Source organism: Triplophysa dalaica, chromosome 22 (assembly GCF_015846415.1).
Source record: "Triplophysa dalaica isolate WHDGS20190420 chromosome 22, ASM1584641v1, whole genome shotgun sequence".
Classification (NCBI taxonomy): domain Eukaryota; kingdom Metazoa; phylum Chordata; class Actinopteri; order Cypriniformes; family Nemacheilidae; genus Triplophysa; species Triplophysa dalaica.
The window spans coordinates 13,307,832-13,331,026 of NC_079563.1; the positions used below are offsets into that span (position 1 = coordinate 13,307,832).

Genomic DNA, 23,195 nt, shown 5'->3' on the forward strand with positions numbered 1-23,195 from the left:
CAGCCCTAGGCTATGCAACAAATAGGCTACACGATTAAGAAAACAATTAAATCGTTGCATTTCAAATAAACGATCACATTTCCCGAGCAAATGAAAACTGCAGGTTGATAAACGCCATGGTGTTTGTTGTCTTCTTAAAGCCTATCCAAGCCGATCCGCGCAAAGCAGCACCAATACCTCTCCGAAGGAGGGACTTCACAGCATCTTCGTGGGTGAGCGAGTGCCCACTTCGCAGATACTTATAACCTGGGACTACACTTCACATATTCCTCCGGATTTTCAAATAGCTGCTGGCAAAAAGCAATAAAATCACGTCATCTTCAAGCGGACCCGACCCGACTCCATTCGCCATGAAGAATCCAGTGTTCTGGGTCGTCCTGACCGGAATAGGCATCGCTTTGATTCAACAAGGTAATGTGATATTTGAAAAGTCGTTGCATGTTTTGTTGTGAATCCAATGTGAGGAAGTATAAAGCATTGTTTGTTGTTGCACGTCAGTGATGCGCTGTGAAGGTTGCGGGGTCTTTGGTTTACACGCACGCAAACATGCTCAGATCAGCTGAGAGAGACAAGTGCAACTCTGTGTAATTCGACTTCACCGTGTCCTGATGGGTTTTGGATGTACATAACATAGGCTACGGAGGTTTATGGTTTGACTTGATTAGCGTTTGAAAGTTTTGTGAAAAGCGCACTTGAGATGCTTGTGTGCGTCTGGAGGATGCGCGTCTTCGTGTTGTTGCACTGCGTGACTGCGCAACAGTGTAACGACTTTAGATCTTAATTTGTGATCAACCGGCGCATGCAAAGCTGCACTCGCCGACTGAGTTAAGAAGGGTTAATCTGCCGAGACATTAAGTCGCTTGCTTAACATATGCCCAGACATCTAGTTGTCACTTACCTCCCTTGTGTATACAGCAAGATCAGAATCGGTATTGAAAAATTGTAAATCCCATTTAGAGTTTGAGAGAAACATCTTAACTCTTTAAATCAATGATTTAATAAAAAAGAGCCTTAACGAAAATTAACTATGGTTTTACCATAGTAACCCACAGTTTAACTATGGCACTGCTAACCACAAAATTGCTATTTTGTCAATGTATTTTAACTATTTATTCGTAGTAAAATTGTGTACAAATTTTACTGTAACTACATACTTTTACTAGAATAAAAACCATGTTTTTTTTATAAGGGCTGACATATGGACACCGTTTTACATACCTCCTTTGTATCTGCTTCGGTATTAAATAATTCATTATAATCCTGTTGTTAGATAAAGACTCTTGATGTGTTTTGTGCATGAGTGAATAAAAACATATTTAGCTCATATTTGTTTTGATGTGTCCATAATCTAGTGAGTTGTTGTTCTTGGTGGGATCTTGTTTTCTAAACAGAAGTGGTGACTTTAGGTTCAAATGAATATTACAATGTGCCAAGGACTCTATTCAGCCTGTTTCTGAGTGCTCTCTCAAGTGCTCGGAATGGAATACAAAGTACTTTGTTTCAGACAGTCACACGTTCTTGGCAAAACATGACATTTTATACATACTTGTCTTACTAGTTCCAGCTTGCCACACTAGTAGCTCTCACCAGTGCAGATCTTCTTTGTTGTTGGGGGTTAAGAGAGTTTTCCCCCCTTTGGGATGGAGCGAGGGCAAGAGAAGGTTGCCTTGGTTGTTGCCAAGGAAGTTACATACCCCTGCAGTGCTCAAGCAAACATCCCTCAGGTCTGACTGTCCGTTGAACCCCTCCTGTCACTTTTCTAATGCTTTCTCAGCACAGGCAGGAATTATATGTCATTAAATAGAAATTTGGTGTCACAGCTGTGGTCCAGCTTCATAGTGAGAGAATAGAGTACAGTGATTTAAAAGAGAGTGAACTTGCCTTGAACTAATCTTCAGGATCATCGCTTGAGAAGACTTCGAATCATAAAGTTTAATCAGCGGTTGACACAGCAATGCATAAGGAGCAGACATCATTATAGTAAAAATAGACTGTACCGTAGTCATAATTTTCAAGATACATGAGGACAATGTGGTCGACTGTTCGGTTTTACAAGTGCTCTCTGGCACAGTCCGGAGGGTCATTACTCAGTAATCCCTGCGCTCAATGTTAAATCTTTAGTTTGAAGGTGCCCTTTATTAAGGGATCAATTGCAGCCTCATCTTTCCAAAGTGACACGTTCCTGTTGAGTCTCAGCGTGGTATGTTATTACGCAAATTAAACACATTAGCCACTGATGATGGCAGAGACTAAGTGATGCCGATTTCAGCACAGATGTGAAATTACCTAATTTAATCCAAAGGACGGGAGAGCTCATGCGTTTCTTCGAGTGGTAAAGTGTTAGCGAGTGTTGCCATTATACTGACCACAGCTACTAATTTATTGTCTGAAATGTCTAAAAACAATGGTCCTGCTCAAATCTGTTGTAGTATAAAAATAGAAGTTGTAACTTCTGTACAAATTGTTTATGGGAAATATGAAAATAATCTCAGGATAGTTTACTTGAGTATAAAACAATTTTAAAGGTCAAATTTTATGATATTTAGCGACATCTAGTGATGAGGTTGCGAATTGCAACCAACGGCTCACACCACGGATCCCTTTCAAAGCACTAAGCAGTGTTTGGGAAGTTACTTTGAAATTTAAATTAGATAAACTATAAGCAACTCATAAAAAAAGCAGTCAAGTTACAGTTAAGCTATCCATCTGAAAAAGTAGTTAACTACACTCCAAGTTACTATAAAAACTTTAAAGAACAATGAAGTTTAAAACAATGTAATACCATTATAATAGTATTGTTTATTTGTTGTTTTCAGGATTCAAAATTTTATACTTAATGATGGGTGTGTCGAACTTGAAATATTTAACCACTCGTGGACGTCCTTGACGATCTCTCATTGGTGACGCGTTAGGACGCTATACATCAATACTGCAGTAGATGATGATAATAAACCATTTCAGTTTGTGACAGAGGCCTTAAGAAGAAGACATGACACTGCGCTGCTCTGAAGGCAGAACAGAATGTAGTTTTTTTTTCGCGCTACACCGCTACTTTCTTAAAGTAATCAACTATAAAAAAGCTATTAACTATTAAGCTACACTGTTTTAAATGTAGTTGAACTACCATCAAGCTACTGAAAATGTAGTTAAGATAGTAGCGTCGCTACTCCCCAACACTGGCACTACGCCAGCTGACGCTTCTTCTGTTGACCATATTCAGAGTTTCTGTGCAAGAGCGCCCTCTGGCTTTCAGATATGGCAGCATTAAACCGTAAGTCATTGAGAAACTGAGAGCATAAGAATCGCACGATATATCGCCCAGCCCCACACTTAGGCGCTGCTGCTCTTGCCGAGCCTCTCTGCCCACTTAAGATCTCCATTCTGAGGGCGTCGTTCGCCTGGGACACACCCATGTTGAGACTGCACTCACAGGATAAAGCTGCCCTCACTGTGAGAGCTTTTCTCTGCTTCGCGCACAGATCGCCTTCTTCAGGGGTCCTGCTTCCTTTGCTCCCCAGCCTGTTCCTCTCCAGCAGAGACAGAGAAATGCGAGCCGGCAGATGAGCCCACGATCCCGATAGCAGCCCACAACAGAGATTCCTGAGATTCGCTTTTGAGATTCGCGTTCGAGGGGACAGCTTCCCAATACACTGTCCTTCCCTTCGGGCTTTCTCTTGCCCAGCGTACATTTATCAAATGTAATGGGCATCTCCTTTTGAATTATCTCTAGTCCAGTCGTCGTAACAAGTTCCCATTTTTTGTCATCGTAAAGGGGTGACCAGAATAAACATACTTTGCAATGCAATAAGGGCAAAGAGGAACTGATCCTGTCATCTGAACTAGAACAAAAAAACGTAGATGAATAATGTAAAACCATTTCACATCTGTAGGTTTTCATGTGGCCCCAGCATTGTGGCAATGTCGTGGGAAGATTCAGTTAAACACTGCGCTCATTCACAAAAGCTGTGGCAGTATCAAGATCAATATCGTATCCAGTGGGTGATTTTGCGAAGCACGAATGAGCCAGAAGTTTAGATTAGAAGTTTGTGCACACATCCATAGAGGGGGCTATTCTTGGGTTGTCATGTCAAAAGAATGCCGCCTTCATATAAGCTGGCAGACCTATACAACTGTCTCTGTGTAACCAGCGTGTCGAACAATATGCCATTGAAAAATTTTGACATTTCAAATATTCATTCAAGAGATTGCTCAAAGCGCAGAGAACGTCAGATCCTCTGACCATTTGCAGTGAACCGCAATTACTATTTTTGTGCCGTTCGCACAGTGTCCAGAAGGGCGTGTTTGGGGTTTGAATTCTTGTGACATTAATAGCTTTTTCTTTTCATGTTTCAGGAAGGTTAACTCTGTTAGAGGTCCCATAGTTCTCCAGCTAATAATAAGACAGGCCGATGCCGTGTTTCTCTGGAAACGCATTTAAAATGGCATTCGCCTAGAACATGCATGCTTCCTTCTTAAGCATTAATGAACCTGTCAAACTCCTCTCTTCTCTGCTCGCTGAGATGAGGAAGCAAAAATCTCTGACACTGATCACACTGACTTTGCCTCTGTCTTATTAGCATGAGATAAATGTATGATTTCACAGGCGGGAGTTATGAGTGACTTGAAACCTTTACAATCATACATCTCTGATCTCTACCTTTTCTACCAAATCCCTGCCTATTTGGTCTAATCTACCCCTAAATTTGACAACTGTGCAGCCATCAATAGATGGTATCGTGTATATATATATATATATATTTGTACAAATATTTTGTAGTTAATGATTCATCTTGTACAAACACATGTCAGAGGTTAATTGTAGTTTGTTTTACAATATTGTACACCATACCCTCAAGCTTTTAAGATGAATATTAGTTTATTCTGCACTGTACAGAGGAAGCCATAAACGTTCCTTTTTTTAGTTTAATAATTTTATTCTTTCCCTGAGGGTCATCTATTATGTTAGCCAAGGATTTGTGCGCTAGCAACAGTCGATTTACAATTTCATAACCATTCTTTCTCTGACCCCCAGAATGAATATTGCTTTCTATGCATCCTCTCTTTAGATGTGAAATGACTAGCAGTGCTTCCTTTTTACAGGATGTTAGTTTTCTATATGGTCCAATAGCTTCTAATTGCTTCATCCAATCCCAGCCTCGTTGGATTACACTGGGTGATATATCACACATTTACTAAATATGTAAGATATTTACTAGATATTTCTGAAATTTTATAGTGGAGATTAAAAAGCTTTTGAAGTTTGTGACTATTTGAACGTGTTTTTTGGCTATTAAAGCAATAGTTGTCTCAAAAAAGTAAATTTTCTCACAATTTTACCCCAGTTATATTTTACTTGATGTATCATTTAATGTTCCTATATAGACTATTTATTTGAAGTTCTGGTCAGTGATTGGTTATAATATAAAAAAAATATTTTGTTTAATTCACATTAACTCATTCCTCGCCAGCCTTTTAAAAAAAAGCCTATGCCAGCGTTTTTTAACATTTTCACCCAACTTTAATGGCTCACAGTACATTTTCTGTAAAGAAAATATGGACAAACAATATGAAAGAACAGAGTAAAAAGAAACCGTATTCTTCCATCTTCATTTGTTGGTTTTCTATGACTCCGTAGATGTGGGTAGGTTTCTTCAAAAATGCATCACTTTTATTAAACAGCTGAAATAATTAACATTTTGTCAAAGATTCCGCCCAGATTACACTAGAAACAATCATTAAAAACCGCTAAAACATATATGTTCTAGGTTCTGGGATTCTGTACTTTTTCCCATAGGTGTGAAATAGCGCCACCTGCTGTAAAACTGAACAATCACTGATTGCCGTAATAACTCGTCTTTGGCTGGGAACTGTTTTTTTAAATGACGAGATAACTCGTCAATGGCGGTGAAAGAGTTTATTGATATTGATATTGATTTTTATTGTATATTTATTGTAATACATTACATTAAAACTACTTGACAGTTATTGATTGGTCTGCAGAGGGCTACCGGAATGCACAGTTCCCCAAATATAAAAATTCTGTTACAATTTACTAACCCTGGAACTGTTCCAAATCTAAACTAGGGATGCACCGATCCGATACTCTGGATCGGAATTGAGGCCGATCCGGGTCTTTTTTGCTGGATCGGGTATCGGACTGACGGGTTCTCTTTAGTCCGATCCGTTGCGATACCCGTGGATGTTACTATAAAGCTTCAAAAAGGACTAACTATCAGGAAATAATCCATAAATGTTGTCATGCACTGTATTCGTTGTCATGTATTTCGATAGCTTTATGCGAGGAATAAACCAATATAGCATAAATAAATAACTCTGACCTCCGCTGGTGCGGTAATCTGTCAATCTCAATCCAGCATGCGTGTGTCCGGGAACAGTCAGGATCTTTCTCGTTCCAATGTTTTCAATATTCTTAATAATCACTAGATAATAGAGGGTGGTTTTGTTTAAAACACATTTTGCCGGAGACTGTACTCGCTGAGTGTAATGTTATTAGATTCAAGCACTGGAAGCGGTCTATGTTATGCGTCATTCATACATAACTTTAAACTTTAGGATGGATTCAATTTTCTATGATTTAAACACATAACATATATATTCTCTTTGTGTTATAACTGTTTTGAACTTGGGAAGCAAAGATCCCCGCGACAACAGGATCATCTCTATCCGGGATGCTCGTGAGTGAAGCGGGTGCTTTAAGCGCATCATTCTGCGTCCAATGCGCATGACTTTAAATAACGTAGAAGCGAATGTATTAAGCGCATCATTTTGTGTCCAGGATGTGCATGTGCGAGTTTGGACACTTTTATAATGTGATAGCTTTGTGTAATAAACAGAGATTTATTTGTTAAATATTTTGTAAGTATCTGTGCTTTATGAGACCACATTTTTGTTTTGTTTGTATTTTTAAGTTTAATACAGCACTTAATTACATTTAAAAAAATCATACTTTTAAGTAAAAATACTTAAGTAAAGGAAAATGGTAGATTTTAATGTACTTATGGATATAAAGTAAAAAAAAAATTTTTTATTTATGGACTGTAGTGGAATAAGTATGATGTGATTCATACTGTAGGAAAGCATTTTTTGTCCAAAGTACTCTGATAAAGTACAGATAGTTTAAAATGTACTTGAAAGTAAACATGCTTAACTATTCATCTCTGGCAATAAAAGTTAAAATATGCAAGTCTACTTTGATCATGAAAAACAGTGCTAGTATCGGATCAGAATCGGAATCGGCCGATACGCAGAATTCAGATATCGAAATCGGATCGGAAAGGAAAAAGTAGTATCGGTGCATCCCTAATCTAAACCCTAACCCTAACCCACACAGAGGAAACTATTTGGAAGAATACTTTTAACCAAACAGTTCTCGGTAACGATTGTCTACCATAAAAGGAAAACATGCTTTATAAATTTCTTTGTTCTGTTCAACAAAAAAAATATTTTAAAGAATGAAGGAAATCAAAAAGTTATGGGACTCTTTTGACTACCTTTGTAATTTTTCCTGCAACTTGAGGGTGAGTATTGATTGCATTTTTGGGTGGACCGTTCCTTTCAGTTTGGGCCACATTACGTTTATGTTATTGCCGCTAGGGCTGGGCGATATATCGTGCAATTCTTATGCTCCGTTTCTCAATGAATGAGACACCTAAGGAGTGTCATTAGACCAGTATGTTTTCAAAATCAAACACAATTATTTCAAATAGTCAAAACAAATAAGGATAAGTGTCATCGTTTTCTTTTTCATATTATGACCCCTTTAAATCTTAGACATCCATCTAATCACAAGGCCAACATTCTTCAATGTGCTGAAGATCAGTGGTGAGTGTTATCATCTAACAGATGGTGGATAGTGTGATTGAGGGACACATGTTCGGTCTCTAATCCTTCTGTTTTTGATCTTTATGTGGCCTCTAAGAAGAGAGGAGGTAGAGTAAAGCGTGGACATTTCAATTAGAGCTATCAGGGATTGAGCCGTTACCCTGCACAAACCCTGATTAAAAAAGCTCTGCTAATCTATCAGAGTGCTGCTGCCCGGCTTTTAAGATATAATGGACGTTATTTGTCAATATACAGAAGTTGGAATATATTGGATTTCAAGTCCTCTTTTTTCACTTTAAGGCAAAATGCCATTCTGGTAGTGTTATGAATCCAGCTAAGTATCTGTATTGTTGTAAGTAGAGTTTGACATCTATCTGACGGTTGGATTTAGACTTTAAGTGCTCAGTAAATGCATTGGCATAATGTTTAGGTTGTATGATGTGCTTTGTGCAAAATGCTCTGTTAAGTGGAATAAAACACTCAACGTGCATTTGAAAAAATAAATTACAGTCGAGTCAGCATTTATTGGCTTTCCGCCGGGACTCTCTTTGCTCGCTGAATTTCATGGAGGCTTATGGAGAGCTTGTCATAATTAATGTTAAATGCTTGAGTGGAAATCTTAATGGCCTTTTCAGGTCATTGTTGAAATGTTTTTTTTTCTCATTAATCGTAGACTCTTGGTTATCTCTTCTTGCCTGACTTATTGCTTGACACGAAGCAGTTTTGTGGAGCCATCTTTAAATCAAAATCAATATAGTTTTTAAATTTATGTACGTCACATCTTGTAACATTAAAGGTAAAGTTCACACAAAATGAAAATTTTCAAAATTTATTTACCATCCTGGCATTTTAAACTTGTATGACTAACTTTCTTCTGCAGAACACAAAAGAAGACATTTTGAAGAAAGTTGGTAACCGAACAATGGTGGTACCCATTCACTTCTATTGTATGGATGGACAAACACCAATGCATGTCAATGGTTACCTCCGTTGTTCGATTACCAACATATTTCAGAACATCTTCTTTTGTGTTCTGCTGAAGAAAGAAAAGCATAGATTAAATGATTACAGAATTTCCATTTTTGGATGGGCTATCCCTTTAACTTGCATAGATTTATAGATGCAGCATATGACTAGACAGAGATTTGTTTGGTTGTTTTATAAATGATGCTAAAATCCCTGGTTGCTATGCTTGTGTTTCTGTCGAATTTGCTATTAGCAATGGAAATAAGCAATTTCAACAGGCTATCAAATTACAATAACCTCTTTGGCAAGCTTTGGAAATATCCGTTCCCTCGTGAAGTCTTGTTGTAAGTGGACCCAGTGACGCACAAAGTCATGCCAGAAATTATAGGCTTCATCTTATAGAAATCAATGATGTCAGGTCTCATGTCATGCGCGTCATGCAGGATTTGAGACCTTAGGCTCATAAATATAAATATTTTACTATGTCGTAATTTATTTTTGCCTTTTTAATATCCTCATATTAAGTTAGACCTGATAATAGCTCATCTCATTAAAATTTGACACTTCATCAAGCAATGTTTGCAATCGCTCCTTTGCATGTCTCGGCTGAATAAGGCATAGGGTTGCATATTTATCAAGATTCCTTAAGAAGGATCTAACTTTTGAAGTGCTTGATTTTATGAGTATTCGTTTTTTTTAATGTTGTATAAGTACCTTTCTCTGCCTTTTCTCTCGGGTGTACCATTCCATGCATTAGTAGCCTACTACATTGAAAGAAGTTTTACATTTAGTTGTGCTTTCACTAGGTTCATTTCCTTCAGTCTTTGTATCTGGATTTGAGTGCTCACCTTTGAACCACTTTGAATGACTTTGGCAAGTGAACGAACAGAACGTGTGCTCCTTTTCAAACTCGGCGACTGCAAGTACATTAGTCACGGCGCTCCTAAAGTCACTGACTAATAATCTGCAGGTCAGCCACTAAATTATAAAACTGAAATGCTAATACAGGCGAATGTAGCCTCGGAAATTCAATAATTCATCTGATATAGGGTAAGGTAGGGTGTTATGTAAGGATTGCTCATGGGTGTGTAAATTACAGCTGTAATATTATAATACTAGCAGTCAGAGACCTTATGTCCCGTTACCTTGATTTTATATTCAATCCGCAGTGTACACAGAGATTGAAGATGTTATTTTGTTCCAAAATGTTTCATGTTCAGCATGAATGTCACCGAATTCTTGGCCAAAGGCGACTTTGAATTCTCAATCTGCAGTTTCCTGCGTACATTCGTATTGTAGATCTCAACTAGGTACATCACTGCCATGAGCATAACATTGGTTTTCTGTTGATTTCATGTTTTTTTATTCTACCGTCTTTGTTCTAAAGATATAAGGAGCCGTGCTTTGATTTGGAAAAAAAAATAACCCAGCCATGCTTGCGCACACATTGCTTTTCTGGAAGGCAAAGTTTCAAAGACGTCCGGTTTTAGTGAGAGGGACGCCACTAAAGATGATTGCTGTATATTACATGTCCTTGATAATTCATGTGTTAAGACATGAGAGAGGAGCTCAAAAGCATGCCAGAAATAGATCCAGGTGGAATATATTCGTAATGCTCCAAGATGCATTTTTAGCTCACAAGCTCCTGTAATGCTTTTACAAAATCTTGATGTAACTAGAGGAGAGCAATATACATCAAGATTTGGTTGAGTGCCTCATTTTTGTTGCATTTTCTCTGGGCACTGTTTATTCTGTACACTGTTATTGCAAATAGGCTTAAGAAACTGCAAGCTCAGCCTGCAGTTCTATTAGGAATGATGAAGATGTTGCTCGGGAGAGGTTTCGGTCACTCGGCTGTATAGCGTGACTGCGGATCAGTGCTCATTGGTCTATACAAGGGTTTCCATGAAAGAGAAGCCCCCATTGTGACATTAGGATTGTCACAGCACACAGCGAGAAGACACTTATATTAAAGTACATTCTAAATCCCGACAGCAGTTGTGGAATAATTCACTTCCTGATTTGAGTATTCTCTGTTGAGTTTAAAAATCGCCCACTCATTTTATCTTTTCCCCCAGAGGGTGAGATTCTGAGATTCCAGTTTATTCTTTTCTTGTGTTTGTGCTTTGTAATTGAATAGTGTAAATAGCTGCATAATGCGTTTGTTTGTATGCACAGGTGTTGTGAAGGATTTCATTGCTGTTTTTTTAGCATACTTCAGTACGCAGAAATCGTTTTTCCAGTAGGTTTGTGCGCTCAAATTAAAATACAGATTATGGAGAGGCTCTCTACAGTAAACCGTCCTCATTGTCTATGTTGGCTTTAGCCCTGAGACGGATGCATAAATATTATGGTGATGCCAATCTATACAGATTGATTTTTTGGGGGTTAGTGCAGGCCGCGGGGAGGCAAAAGTTATTCATTTGAATGGACATTTGGGAAAAGCCACATTTTAAATGCATGACTCTCAGGCCAGTTTATGGGAAATGAAATGGATTTTTCAGCAAAAGTTTTATTTGGTCATATTGAGGTTCTGCTTAACTGTGTAATGCAAATAATTCGAAAAGGATATGATTTCCCACTCTGTGTGTGTTTTTACGGCACTGTTTTTTACTTTTCACGACCAGTGTTTTACTGTGCAAATATACAATTGATTTTTAAAATGCAAAGCATCAAAGTGAATTGTGTTTGTTCAAATCAACATTGATAAATTTAGAAATGCGACAATAGTAAAGGGATTTGGAGGGGAGAAGAGTTTACGGGAAAAAGAGACATTCATTACACTCACATGAGCGCTCAGAAACGCAGATGGAAAGCTCCTTTGCAAGCACGACTTCTTAGTCAAGTCAAGCAAAAACTGCATCTGTGTAAAACTGAGTCACGTAGGAATAAAGGGAGCGTTTGCTAGTTGGGTTCCATTCGTAAACATCTCATGTTTATTCTCTATTTTTATCCTTTTGCAAAGAGTTTTTATGGATTCATGATATGTCCTGATAAACAACAAGCACACATGGATTGAACTAGATTTGTTTGTGGTGGTCCGAGAGTTGGGAGTCGCATGATGAAAACGCATCGCATTGAAGCTGTGCTGCAGGATGCTAATGTCTGTGGGAAACCTGAGCAGCAAAAAAGTTCTTGCTCCAACCCTCCAAATGAAGGGAACCTCACAAAATAATATAAAAGTCTGCTGAGGTTTTAAGCACCAACCAATTGTTTCTATTTGAAACAGATTCTCTTTGACTTTGATAGTTTGCGAACATTTGATCTCAGAAGTCACTTCTTTTGTTTCTAAAGAGATTCGTATGTATTGTTCTTATACATTTATATTTAGCCATTTAGCAGAGACGCTTTTATCCAAAGCAACTTACAAAGAGTTAGGGAGCAACAAGCGATATGTCATACAGGAGCCATAATACATTAGGTGCCAAATTATAGGCATTTAAAGAATAAATCACTGACTAATTACATTTACATAACATTTCAGCACGTTTCCAGACACTTTTATGCAAGTGACCAACAGTTTGCTGTGTGCGAACCCACAACCTTTGTGCCGCTAACACGAACACAATAGAGCAACGGGAGCACTTTTAAATCCCATATTATTTTCTATCTTAGCGAAAATCGGGGAGATCTTATACTGAATGTCTGAGGTTTCTTTGCCTTTACACAGAGAATGGACCATTTCAAAATTGGTGCTGCAAAAATATCATAAAAATATGTAGGATTCATATGCCATATTCCAATTTTCCTAAGCCATAAGCGAAAACCAACCTTTGTTTTTGGAACAGAACGAAAATTAAATTCTCTCATTCTCTTGAAACTTGAAAATAGTATTCAACATTTTTCCCTAAAAGTTATTTTCAGCAATGCCCCTACAGATTACAAACAGCTCCTCTGAGGCAGACATGGCAGCTGTAAGTACACCAATTTGGTTTTGCGCGTTGGAAGAAACACTTGTGTCTTGTGTCATTAGGATACATTAAAGGTTATCCTCCAGCACTCCAACTTGTTTCTGAAAGTTTTTTTCAAATTCTAAAATTTTCAATTCCTTTTATTAGCCAAATGCACGGTAAGGTGAAGACGAAGGAGCCCGCCCACGAGCCAACCGCCGAGCGAGACCCGCATACCATCAAGGTTATCTGCACTGCGTCAAGATTGGCTGCGCTGCAGCTCATTACTCTTGCGATAGTGAAGTTTTGGTACAATACGTTTCGAAGATACGACGTATGCAATACTACTGTATAGGTACTCAAGATTAATATGAGATTGGCAGAAACTGCGTGTGTTACCCAATCTTTAAACAAAGTCGTGTGCTCAGATTTGAATCACAGGTTTGAGGTCCTTGGAGGACACGGTATACCTTGCCATAGGCAGAGAGACGCCGGCATGCTGTCAATAATCAATTAGCCTGCCAGCACCTCCGCATGAGCGCCTGAAGGAGTCTGCTCGGAGCGTTCACCTTCTCTCTCATTCACGAGTGGGTAATTTCTGCCTTGCTGTTTTCTTTTATTAGATAAAGGCCATAAACTGCTGTGTCTGTGTGTTTAATCTTAGAGAGAGAGAGAGAGAGGCTGGTGGAACATTCTATACTCAGATCATCTATACTGGAGGTACCTTATGTATGTCCTTTTTTCAGTATAGTAGACATGTTGAGGTGAGATAAATGTGATATTGTGAAGTGTAAATTGATGCAGATCTGCATCACTAATGTCTTCTCTTTGTTTTTCAATCCCTTCCTGACATTTACATAAATACCTATTGCCTATTTATTTATGTACTACCTTATTATTTATGGCCCCGGTGTCCTTGTGTAAGGTGAGTTTATTTAAAGCAAGGGACAGTGCCAGCAAGTGCAGGATAGGAAGGTCAGGATAGGGTGGGAAACACTAAGCAAGAGAAATGTGCTTAAATGTCTATTTAAGTAGTGCTGGTTACACAAGTATAGACATGTATGTATAAAGAAAGATAGAATGGTCAATATAGTTCTATATTTATAGAGGAAAGTCATGCTAGTTCAAATTTACTGTACTCTGCTTATGTTGGGCAGATTCCATACGTCACGAAACTGTTATTATTTTAATTATATGAAATAAGACTGCTAACAAAGGGCGGAAATCATAATTGTGCATTGTTTCTTAGATATTAAAAAGCAGGTTTTGTTTAATATCATATACATCAACAAAACCAACATTGTGGCCAACTAAATGGCATGGTTACACATTCAAACAACGTGAGAACTGTGTTCCTGAAATAATTAATGCATAATTATATTGACAGATATCCTTGATTAAATAATCCTTAATTGAATTTATTGCTGTTTTATACATCAGTAAATCAAGACAGTGCCAACGTGACAACTCAAATTGGCACTCATAGCAGCATGAAAAACAAAAGTGTTATTCAAATTTTGAATAAATTATACGCAGAAAATGAGCTGCACAATAGCACTAGAAGCTGTGGATTAAATCCCCGATACTGTCACTCAATGCCACTTTCCGCGCTTCACAGGACTCATTGTCGTGCTATTGTAAATAAAGCCGTCTATGCTGCAGAATAAATCTCTTATTGACATACATTTAACATTGGTAGTGAGCACCATGATCTGTTCCAATTCTGAAATCATTTTAATTGCCACAGATGCTCGGGAAGATGCTTCAGGTTGTAGGTGCGTGTGAAAAAACAATATTATGCACCTTTTAAAACTGAACTAAAGTGAAACCAACACGCGTTTATTTTAATTTCCGTACCTTAAAAATTTTCTTTCTAAAAAACACAAGTTATTTAGCTTCAGAAGACATACCTGTATTAACCTGCATTCACGGAATTGAATATTGTTATCAATTCAGCGATCGGTTCATTGCAACAGCCATAATCACAGAATGTTTTTATGACTAATTATGCTAATATGGAAATTGTACGCTCTACATTGAATTTATATATAATCCTATGACTAATCGTCCCACTTTAGGTACTATAAATGTCTAGAAATTAGTCCGACAGTAGCTCCATCCATCCATCCATTTTCTACCGCTTATCCGAACTACCTCGGGTCACGGGGAGCCTGCGCCTATCTCAGGAGTCATCGGGCATCAAGGCAGGATACACCCTGGATGGAGTGCCAACCCATCGCAGGGTCCGACAGTAGCTCTTCCATCCAAAATGCCTTGTTTATTCTATATTGACAAAGTACAGGAATTGCAGAACCTCTCTTGGTGTTGGTCTGGTTTGTATCCCCCGGTTGTACGCCATGAATACACAAAGGTTTCTGGTATTTGGAGGGCTAACAGCACGGTCGGACACTCATTAACATTCTCCTAGATTCATCTTGAGGGCCGTATTGAGAGCAGTTCCTCCATTCTCGTGTAATAGAAAGTCGTTATCTCGCGCAGGGCTTAGTTTAGCCGTCAGTTTACAAATTAGCTGCCAAACACATTGCAAACTTGATATCAATCTAAATGGCCATTAGAGAATGACTGACCATTGGGTTGTTGGTGAGGTAATAATTCACCGTATGGATTCTGAACCTCAACTTGAATACAAATCAGAAGCCATTTTTAGAGCGAGACTATAAAAAAGAAAGTGTCTTTTTTTGTGCGCGGGATATTGCTCCTGATGCTGGAGGCCAGGCTTGTCGCAAAGTCACCGTGAGTAATGACAAGCTCCCAGTATGTCAGGGGGAAAATGGAGGAAACTGGCAGGAAAGGCGATGTTTTCCATGCGTCAACACCCAGGACACAGTTTGAGGAGAGGAGCTTACAGATGGAGTTTGGAGTCTGAGATGATGAGGTGGGAGAGCTCCATGCAAGCTGGTTGTGCTTGAGGATAGTGAAGCCGTTTCCACAGCCCATTTGAATAAATTTTGTCTCAATTCAAGTTCCCAGTCAGTAAACAAGTCCTGAGGGTTCTTTAGGTTCCGAATGCTTCTCCGGCTTTTATTACCGTTGAGTCAAAGACACTTTTAGCAATTAAATTAATGTTCAGGGATTAGTTAGCAGTCTTTATTCTTTGCAAGCGAGGTCTCTTTGCAATCACAAGTTAACTTAAAATAGATACCGCAACACTCTATAAACCCTCGTAGTATGTTGAAAAAAAATGACATAAATTTAGGGGCAGGAGAGTTTAACAACTTAACTAAACTGAACTTGCAATTAACTGTAGTATAGATAGATAGGCGTATATATATTATAGATAAGGGCCTTCTCAAAAGCCGCATATTTACACAAGCACTAAACATTCATTAATGTGAACGTTATTGCTACTACTTTCCACTAGATGTCACTTTTCTTTTTACAACGGGTGGGTGTTTCAAGGGAGCATTTCGTTCAACTATTGCTTGATTTACATGGCTGATGCGGGTGTGTTTTCAAAATTAACATCACTTCACATTAAAGGCAGCGGTTCACATGATAACAGGCTCTCTTTACAGCCAATTTTGTGACATTTTGTTGTTATGCTGTATCTCAAATGTAAAATAACCTGATCCTGTTTGATCAAGGTATGCGACTGTTCCGTTTCAATATACCCACGTGGGTTTAAAGCTAAATGTACAGGTTTGTGGCTCTTAATTTTGTTTATTACTTCACCATTGTAATCTGATGTTTACTGATCTTTTTTAGAAATATTTATAGAATTTGTATTAAATTTGTTACCATGGACTCGAATCGAGATTATAATCAAATTGAGAGCTTATGAATTGGAATCGAAACGGAATATCAGGATAGATAGATAGATAGATAGATAGATAGATAGATAGATAGATAGATAGATAGATAGACAGATAGATAAATGGATGGATAGATGGATAGATTGATAGATTGATTGATTGATATAATGATTGATGGATACATTGATAGATTGATAGATGGATAGATTGATAGATGTATAGATAGATGGATAGATAGATGGATGGATGGATGGATGGATGGATGGATAGATTGATGGATGGATGGATGGATAGATTGATGGATGGATGGATGGATAGATTGATTGATAGATAGATAGATAGATAGATAGATAGATAGATGGATGGATGGATGGATGGATGGATAGATGGATGGATAGATGGATGGATAGATGGATAGATCTGTCTTTACTATCTCATCTACAGGTTTGTGAAATTTATTTTTCACCCTTATTTCATGTTGCTCTTTTCTAAATGCATCTCATCAATAATGTTACAGGCTTTTGGTTATAATCAACATTTAGCGTCTAATTGCTTTGACACCTGGTGTTTAGCACATACCATAATGATTTGGAAGTGAATGTGGCTTTGCATTGTAACCTATTGCAATGATTAAAATGAATCTTAAATGGCAAGAGCTACTCGGTCACTGGGCCCTGACTTCTAATCATTCAGCAATTTACCTTGCGTTTATTTGATGAACGAGTTGCATTTAGCCCGTCCTCCGTTATCCGCCGCAAAGAACGCCGTAAAGAATTTGATACCCTGTTTATTAAACCGTAGTGAAATGTTGATTTGCCCTTCGATCATCTCATTAAATGAACTGTTTCGTCCTGACACGCACAATCAGCTTTTGTCTTGCCGTGTCACAACACAGAGAAAGGATCATCAATTAATAAGCAGAAACCTCACAGGGAGTCTAAACACACGTTTCCACGCATCCACGGGCATCCGGTGAGCAGGACAGGTGAGACATATTGCGGGATAATCGCTCATTTTGACAGCGGAGGATTGGTGCTGACGTGAGAGATTAAAGGTCCGCCTGTCAGACACCCACCAGTCCACCGCTCCACCCCCTGTAGCTCAAGCCCTAAATTAGTGTTGCGAATGGGCGAGCGGAGTTTGACTGTGGCAGGAGGTGGCAGTTAATCCGGTTAGGAGACATGTACAGGCTGAGTTCTGCTGAAATCTAATCTGGTCTTTTCCTTGAGTGCACACTGTCTGTCCTTGCACTACTGTGTATTGCACTTAAAATTATATTTGGCTACTTGGATTATATGCCTAGTTCATAAACAAAGCAAAAACTTTGAAACAAAGCGTGGGTTGTGATTAATACCGCAGGAATGAATATGCACACGCATTAGTCATCCGTGCGGCACAAAGCGCATTTCAAGCCGCTATGTGGTGATTAGTTTATTTTGAGTATACAGACATGGTGTAATCATTGTGATTATGTCGCTTTGGCCTTTTATTCATAAAGCACCACCTGCTTAAGTAATGGATTTATATAAGCAGCCCCTATACCGGCTCATATCTGACCTTTGGGTGTTGACATTTCTGTGACAGCGTTCCTCTCAAACCATCAGCCATCTCAACGTATAACAAATCTAATGTGCTGCTGCTTTCGGGTGGATTTACAGAAACCGTTCGCAGGTCTCCAAGGTGACGCGTGTATGATGATAAACCCACACGGAACTTGTGTGGCACCCTTGTGTCCTGCATCGCAATGTGGAGGTTACATCACCATGCCATTAGTCTTCCTGTTAGAGTCCACTTCATGTGTGATGTTTTGCATGACTAGCTCTCTTTCTCTCTGTGTATGCGTGTAAGAGGCATTGGGATCAGACATAGATGAAAAACACTGCTGTGAGAAGCGACGGCGTTACTGTGATAACAGCTGTATGGCTGATGGCGTAGCTGAACCAGAAATACAGTGTAGATTTGACAGCGTGTGCGGATGCGCCTGCGCTGGCTAGACTTAAAATCTGAGAATTGAAATTCTTCCCCTAAGACCCCGAAGTAGAATAAAGTGATTCTGAAATGGGATTAGATTCATATTCAGGAACAGTTCTTTGAAGGTGTGGGAGATGTAGATGAACAATCGCTGTACTGTATCTCAATATTTTCAAGCCTTTTGATGATGTTTGAGATACAGTGGAAGAGGACCGTGCATCTTTAAGATGCTTAAAACAGCATACATGCAAAGACACATTTTTGCCGTGAAATTGTTTACAAGAGATTGTTTTGTGCGAGTACACTATAGTATAGCAATACAGCATAATAGTAAATAGTGCACTAAACATTCTCAGGTTTGTCTTTTGTTTTTGTGTGCTACTGAGCTGTAGTAAATGGAATGCAAGAGTAGTTTGTGTTTTTCTCATCCTCTGGAGATTTTCGAATTGACATTCTCATCTGGCATTATTAACAACCAAATGCACTTTCAAGTATGTTAAAACTAGCTCGCAGCGATTTGAATTAAACCGTATTCCTTTGTGTATGCTGAGTGCAAAATAAACAAAGATAGATCTTATAGCACCTAAAGCATCACCTGAACATTTTTAATAATGTAAGTTTTATAACTAACTGTTTTTTTGTTGTTGTTTTTAGGCATGAGCGTTTTGAAACTCTCTGTGAGGTTTATTTTTATCTCGTATATAGTGTTTAGACGCCTTACTGATCAAGTCAGTTCCCCAGAGATCTAAGATAGAACCATCTCTGTTTTATATTCGTCAGTGCTAGCCAGTCAAATTCAAGACGGGGAACATCATTTGTGAGTTAAAATCTAGAAAGGTGACATGTATGAATATTTTTTCGTTCTGACCTTTGAAGGCATCTGACAGAAAACATTTTCGTCCCGTCTGCCTTGCCCTCAAAAGTGCACTCTTCCATTTAAAGTTTGATTGCAGAGTGATAAAATGTGCCTTTTAATGTTATCCTTATCTGGAGATTAAAGCTATATTCCAGGTTAAAATTGGAACTTTATCTATAACATGACATGTTGTCAGTGACCGTAAAACATTTCTTTTGACTTCTGAAATGTATGTGCAATGGGCATTTACAATTAAAATTCATTGCATGATCATTTTTATGACCACAATACATGCTAGCTTGAGACTGGTGTGATTCGTGCATTGCCAACTTTCTCATATAATACAGTATCATCCCGTGCTTATTTAAATTCTTTTCATATGTAATGACGAATATTGCAGCTGAAAATGTGTCCGTGTTAATTGCGTTTAATATGTTCTTAGCAAATGTCAAGCGTAGAAAGTGCCATTGAGCCCAAACATATGTTAAAAGGATGTCAACAAGGAAGATCATGGGTCGCTACTAATAATTTGTTTCAGTTGGCTCGGTTGTACTTACTTTTTTTATCTGTACACACATTTCTTTTGGCTTATTGATTACAATGTCTTAAATACTAAGCACTTAAACCTTGAACAAAAAGTTGAAGAGTTGAATTTATGTAATTACAATTCTGTAGTGTTATAATTGCCCTGGATCCAAGTGGTTTGTGACACTTTAGGAGGACATTATAATGTGATTATTTATTTCTCTGAATAATTAATTGAAGTGCTTAAAATAAAGCATGAGCGTTACTTCTGTTGTAAATGTTTTACTGTAAATTACTTTATGATTGGAACTTATGATTGATCAGCAGAAACTGGGAAGTTTTAAGAGTTTAATCTAGAATGTTCCTTCATTTTATCAAAAGCACAATCATTTGTGAAGTACATTTTTATTTAAATTTTGTACATGTCTGCAACACCTTACATCTACATTTAGCAGATGCTTTTATCCAAAGCGACTTACAGAGAGTTCAGGGAGCGACAAGCAATATGTTATACGGGAGCAATAATAAGACAAAGTTAGCCTACTAGTTTCAACAAAAGCTAGACAACTACCAGTTGAGAGAAAGAGAGATGGTTAGTTTTTTTTTGGTGTAAAGTATTCACAGAAGAGATGGGTTTTAAATAGTCTTTTGAATGTTGTGAGAGATGTGGTTTACCGGACTGAGTTAGGGAGAATGTTCCACCAGGAAGGAGTTGTGGTCGGAGAATGAGTGGGAAAGCGATTGACTGCCCTTATCAGAAGGCAATACAAGACGCTGGTGGTTTGCTGAACGCAGGGTTCTTGATGGGGTGAAGGAGTGTGTGCACGTATGCCGGTGCAGATCCAGTGATAGTCCTGTGGGCAAGCATTAGTGACTTTAATCTGATACGGGCTTCAACCGGTAGCCAGGGGAGAGGGATTGAAAAGGGGTGTCGCATGGGCCCTTTTGGGCTGTTGGAAGACGAGACGTGCTGCTGCGTTCTGAACCAGCTGGAGTGGTTTGATTACTTTACAGAATTAGAGATATTGACTATATGTTGATTGTCTAAACAAAAAAACAGGTCTATTTACATCTGCTTGTAGCAAAGTAACAGCATTTTGAAACAAAAGCAATCTCTATTTCCATTTATAGGTAATAAGACATTCTGGCTAGTTTTTTTGCCAATTTTCAAAAAAAAATGATTTTTTTTATATATCAATCTGTATATGTGTAGTTGACAAATTTAATGTATGTGTCCAATGGTGTGACATAGCAAACATTTTGAAAACAAACTTTTAATAATATATTATGTACAGGTACATCTCAATAAATTTTATATCATGAAAAAGGTCAACATTTTTGGTCTCTCATTGAAGTAAGTGAAACCCATATATTATATAGATTCATTACACATATAGTGAAATGTTTCAAGCCTTTATTTCTTGAAATTTTGATGATTTTGGCTTAAAGACATTGAAAATCCAAAAATTATAATATTACATAAGATCAATAAAAAAAAGATATTTTAAACAGAAATGTCTGTTTCCTGAAAAGAATGTTCATATCTATGTACTCAATACATGGTTGGGCCTCCTTTCGCATGAATTACTGCATCATTGCGGCTTGGCATGAAGGCAATCAGCCTGTGGCACCGCTCAGGTGTAATGGAAGCCCAAGTTGCTTTGATAGCGGCCTTCAGGTCATCTGCATTGTTGGGTCTGGTGTTTCTCATCTTCCTCTTGACAAAGCTCTATAGATTCTCTATGGGGTTCAGGTCAGGAGAGTTTGCTTGCCAATCAAGCACAGCAACACCAGGGTCATTGAACCAGCTTTGGTTCCTTTGGCAGCGTGGGCAGGTGCCAAGTCTTGCTGGAAAATGAAATCAGCATCTCCATAAAGCTTGTCAGCAGAAGGAAGCATGAAGTGCTCTAAAATTTCCTGGTAGATGGTAAAATTTACTTTTATCTGTAAAGTGAACTTTGGACAACTGAGCAAAAATGTAAGCTTCCGCGCAAGTTCTATCAGGAAGACTCCTCACATCATAAATTAATGACTGGTTAACCTATCATCCCTCAGCACATAGTATAAAAGGATGGTACTTACCCTCTCTTTTGATCGCAGAAACTAACGCATGAGTGAAACCTCCATCCTCCCCACCACCACCACCAGGTCTGGGCCCCGTCCTCAGTCCGGGGGTAGGCTCCGCCCCTGCCTTATCTTCAGGCAGGAACATCAGAATAATTTTTCCATGATCCCCTCATCAGAAGGGATCTTTAACATTATGTTTATTAAATATTATTTTTCGTTCTATGTTTCCTGAGTCTTTCTGGTAAAAGGCCAGTTCTTTTTCTCAACAGCCCAGGTAAGACGCTTCTGACGTAGTCTCTGGTTCAGGATTCGCCTGTGCGTTTTGGCTCTTGATGCGCCGACTCCAGCCTCAGTCCACTCCTTGTGAAGCTCCCCCAAATTCTTGAATGGATTTTGCCTGACAATCCTCTCAAGGCTGCAGTTATCCCTTTTGCCGGTGCCCCTTTTCCTACCACACTTTTCCTTCCACTCAACTTTCTATGAATATGCTTGGATACAGCACTCTGTGAACAACCAGCTTCTTTAGCAATTACCTTTTGAGGCTTACCCTCCTAGTGGAGAATGTCAGTGACTGTCTTCTGGACATCTGTCAAGTCAGTCAGTGTTTTGAAGTAATTAGCTGATTAGAGTCTGACACTATCATTCTCCAATATTTAACATTTTAACAATATTTAAATTTTGTTCATATTCATATAATTATATTTGACGTATGTTGCTTTTTCAAATATACATTTTGAATGACTCAATCTCGTAGTGATTTTAGATCGAGCAGTACTTCCTACTGATCAAAGAGACGTAGTTCACAGAAGAGCTGTGCATAAAACACAGAACTGGTTTCAGAATCGCTATAGACATATATAATTAGTGTGAACTGCAATATATATCGCCCACCCTACTTTGAAGGTCTTTTAAGCAAAATGGCCTACATGCAGTGTAGCACATATAAAAGACCTGAACTGGATGCGACAAGACCTGGTTTTCCGATTTTTTCCGTAACATTTGGCATAACGCCTGTGGTGTGAAAAAAGCTTGTATTCTGTAAAAATAAAAAAGAACATGTTTGCCACTGTTCATCGATTGTAAAAATGCCCACATTATCCCGGTAGATATTCTGGTCATATCACTGCTGTTAATATAATCAACCCCATGCAAGATTTGATTTCTTCATCTTGAGAATCTGATGCGTCAGCCATCAAGAGAGTTCTCCAGTTTAATGGTTGAAATAGCTTTGAGATCTAGGGGTTATCACAAATTAATTGACTTACGTTTTGTGCTGCGTAGATCAGATATCATCATGTGTAGGAG

General features: G+C 38.4%; 1 protein-coding gene across 1 annotated transcript in view; it reads left to right on the forward strand.

Moving 5' to 3' along the window:
• The first annotated feature begins 272 nt into the window (after window positions 1-272).
• The window catches only part of ntm (neurotrimin), a 215,159-nt gene continuing 192,236 nt past the window's right edge, over window positions 273-23,195 (forward strand). The window contains exon 1 of the mRNA XM_056736263.1: window positions 273-411. Coding sequence (XP_056592241.1) covers window positions 351-411 — 61 coding nt within the window. The 5' untranslated portion in view covers window positions 273-350. The remainder of the gene's footprint in view (window positions 412-23,195) is intronic.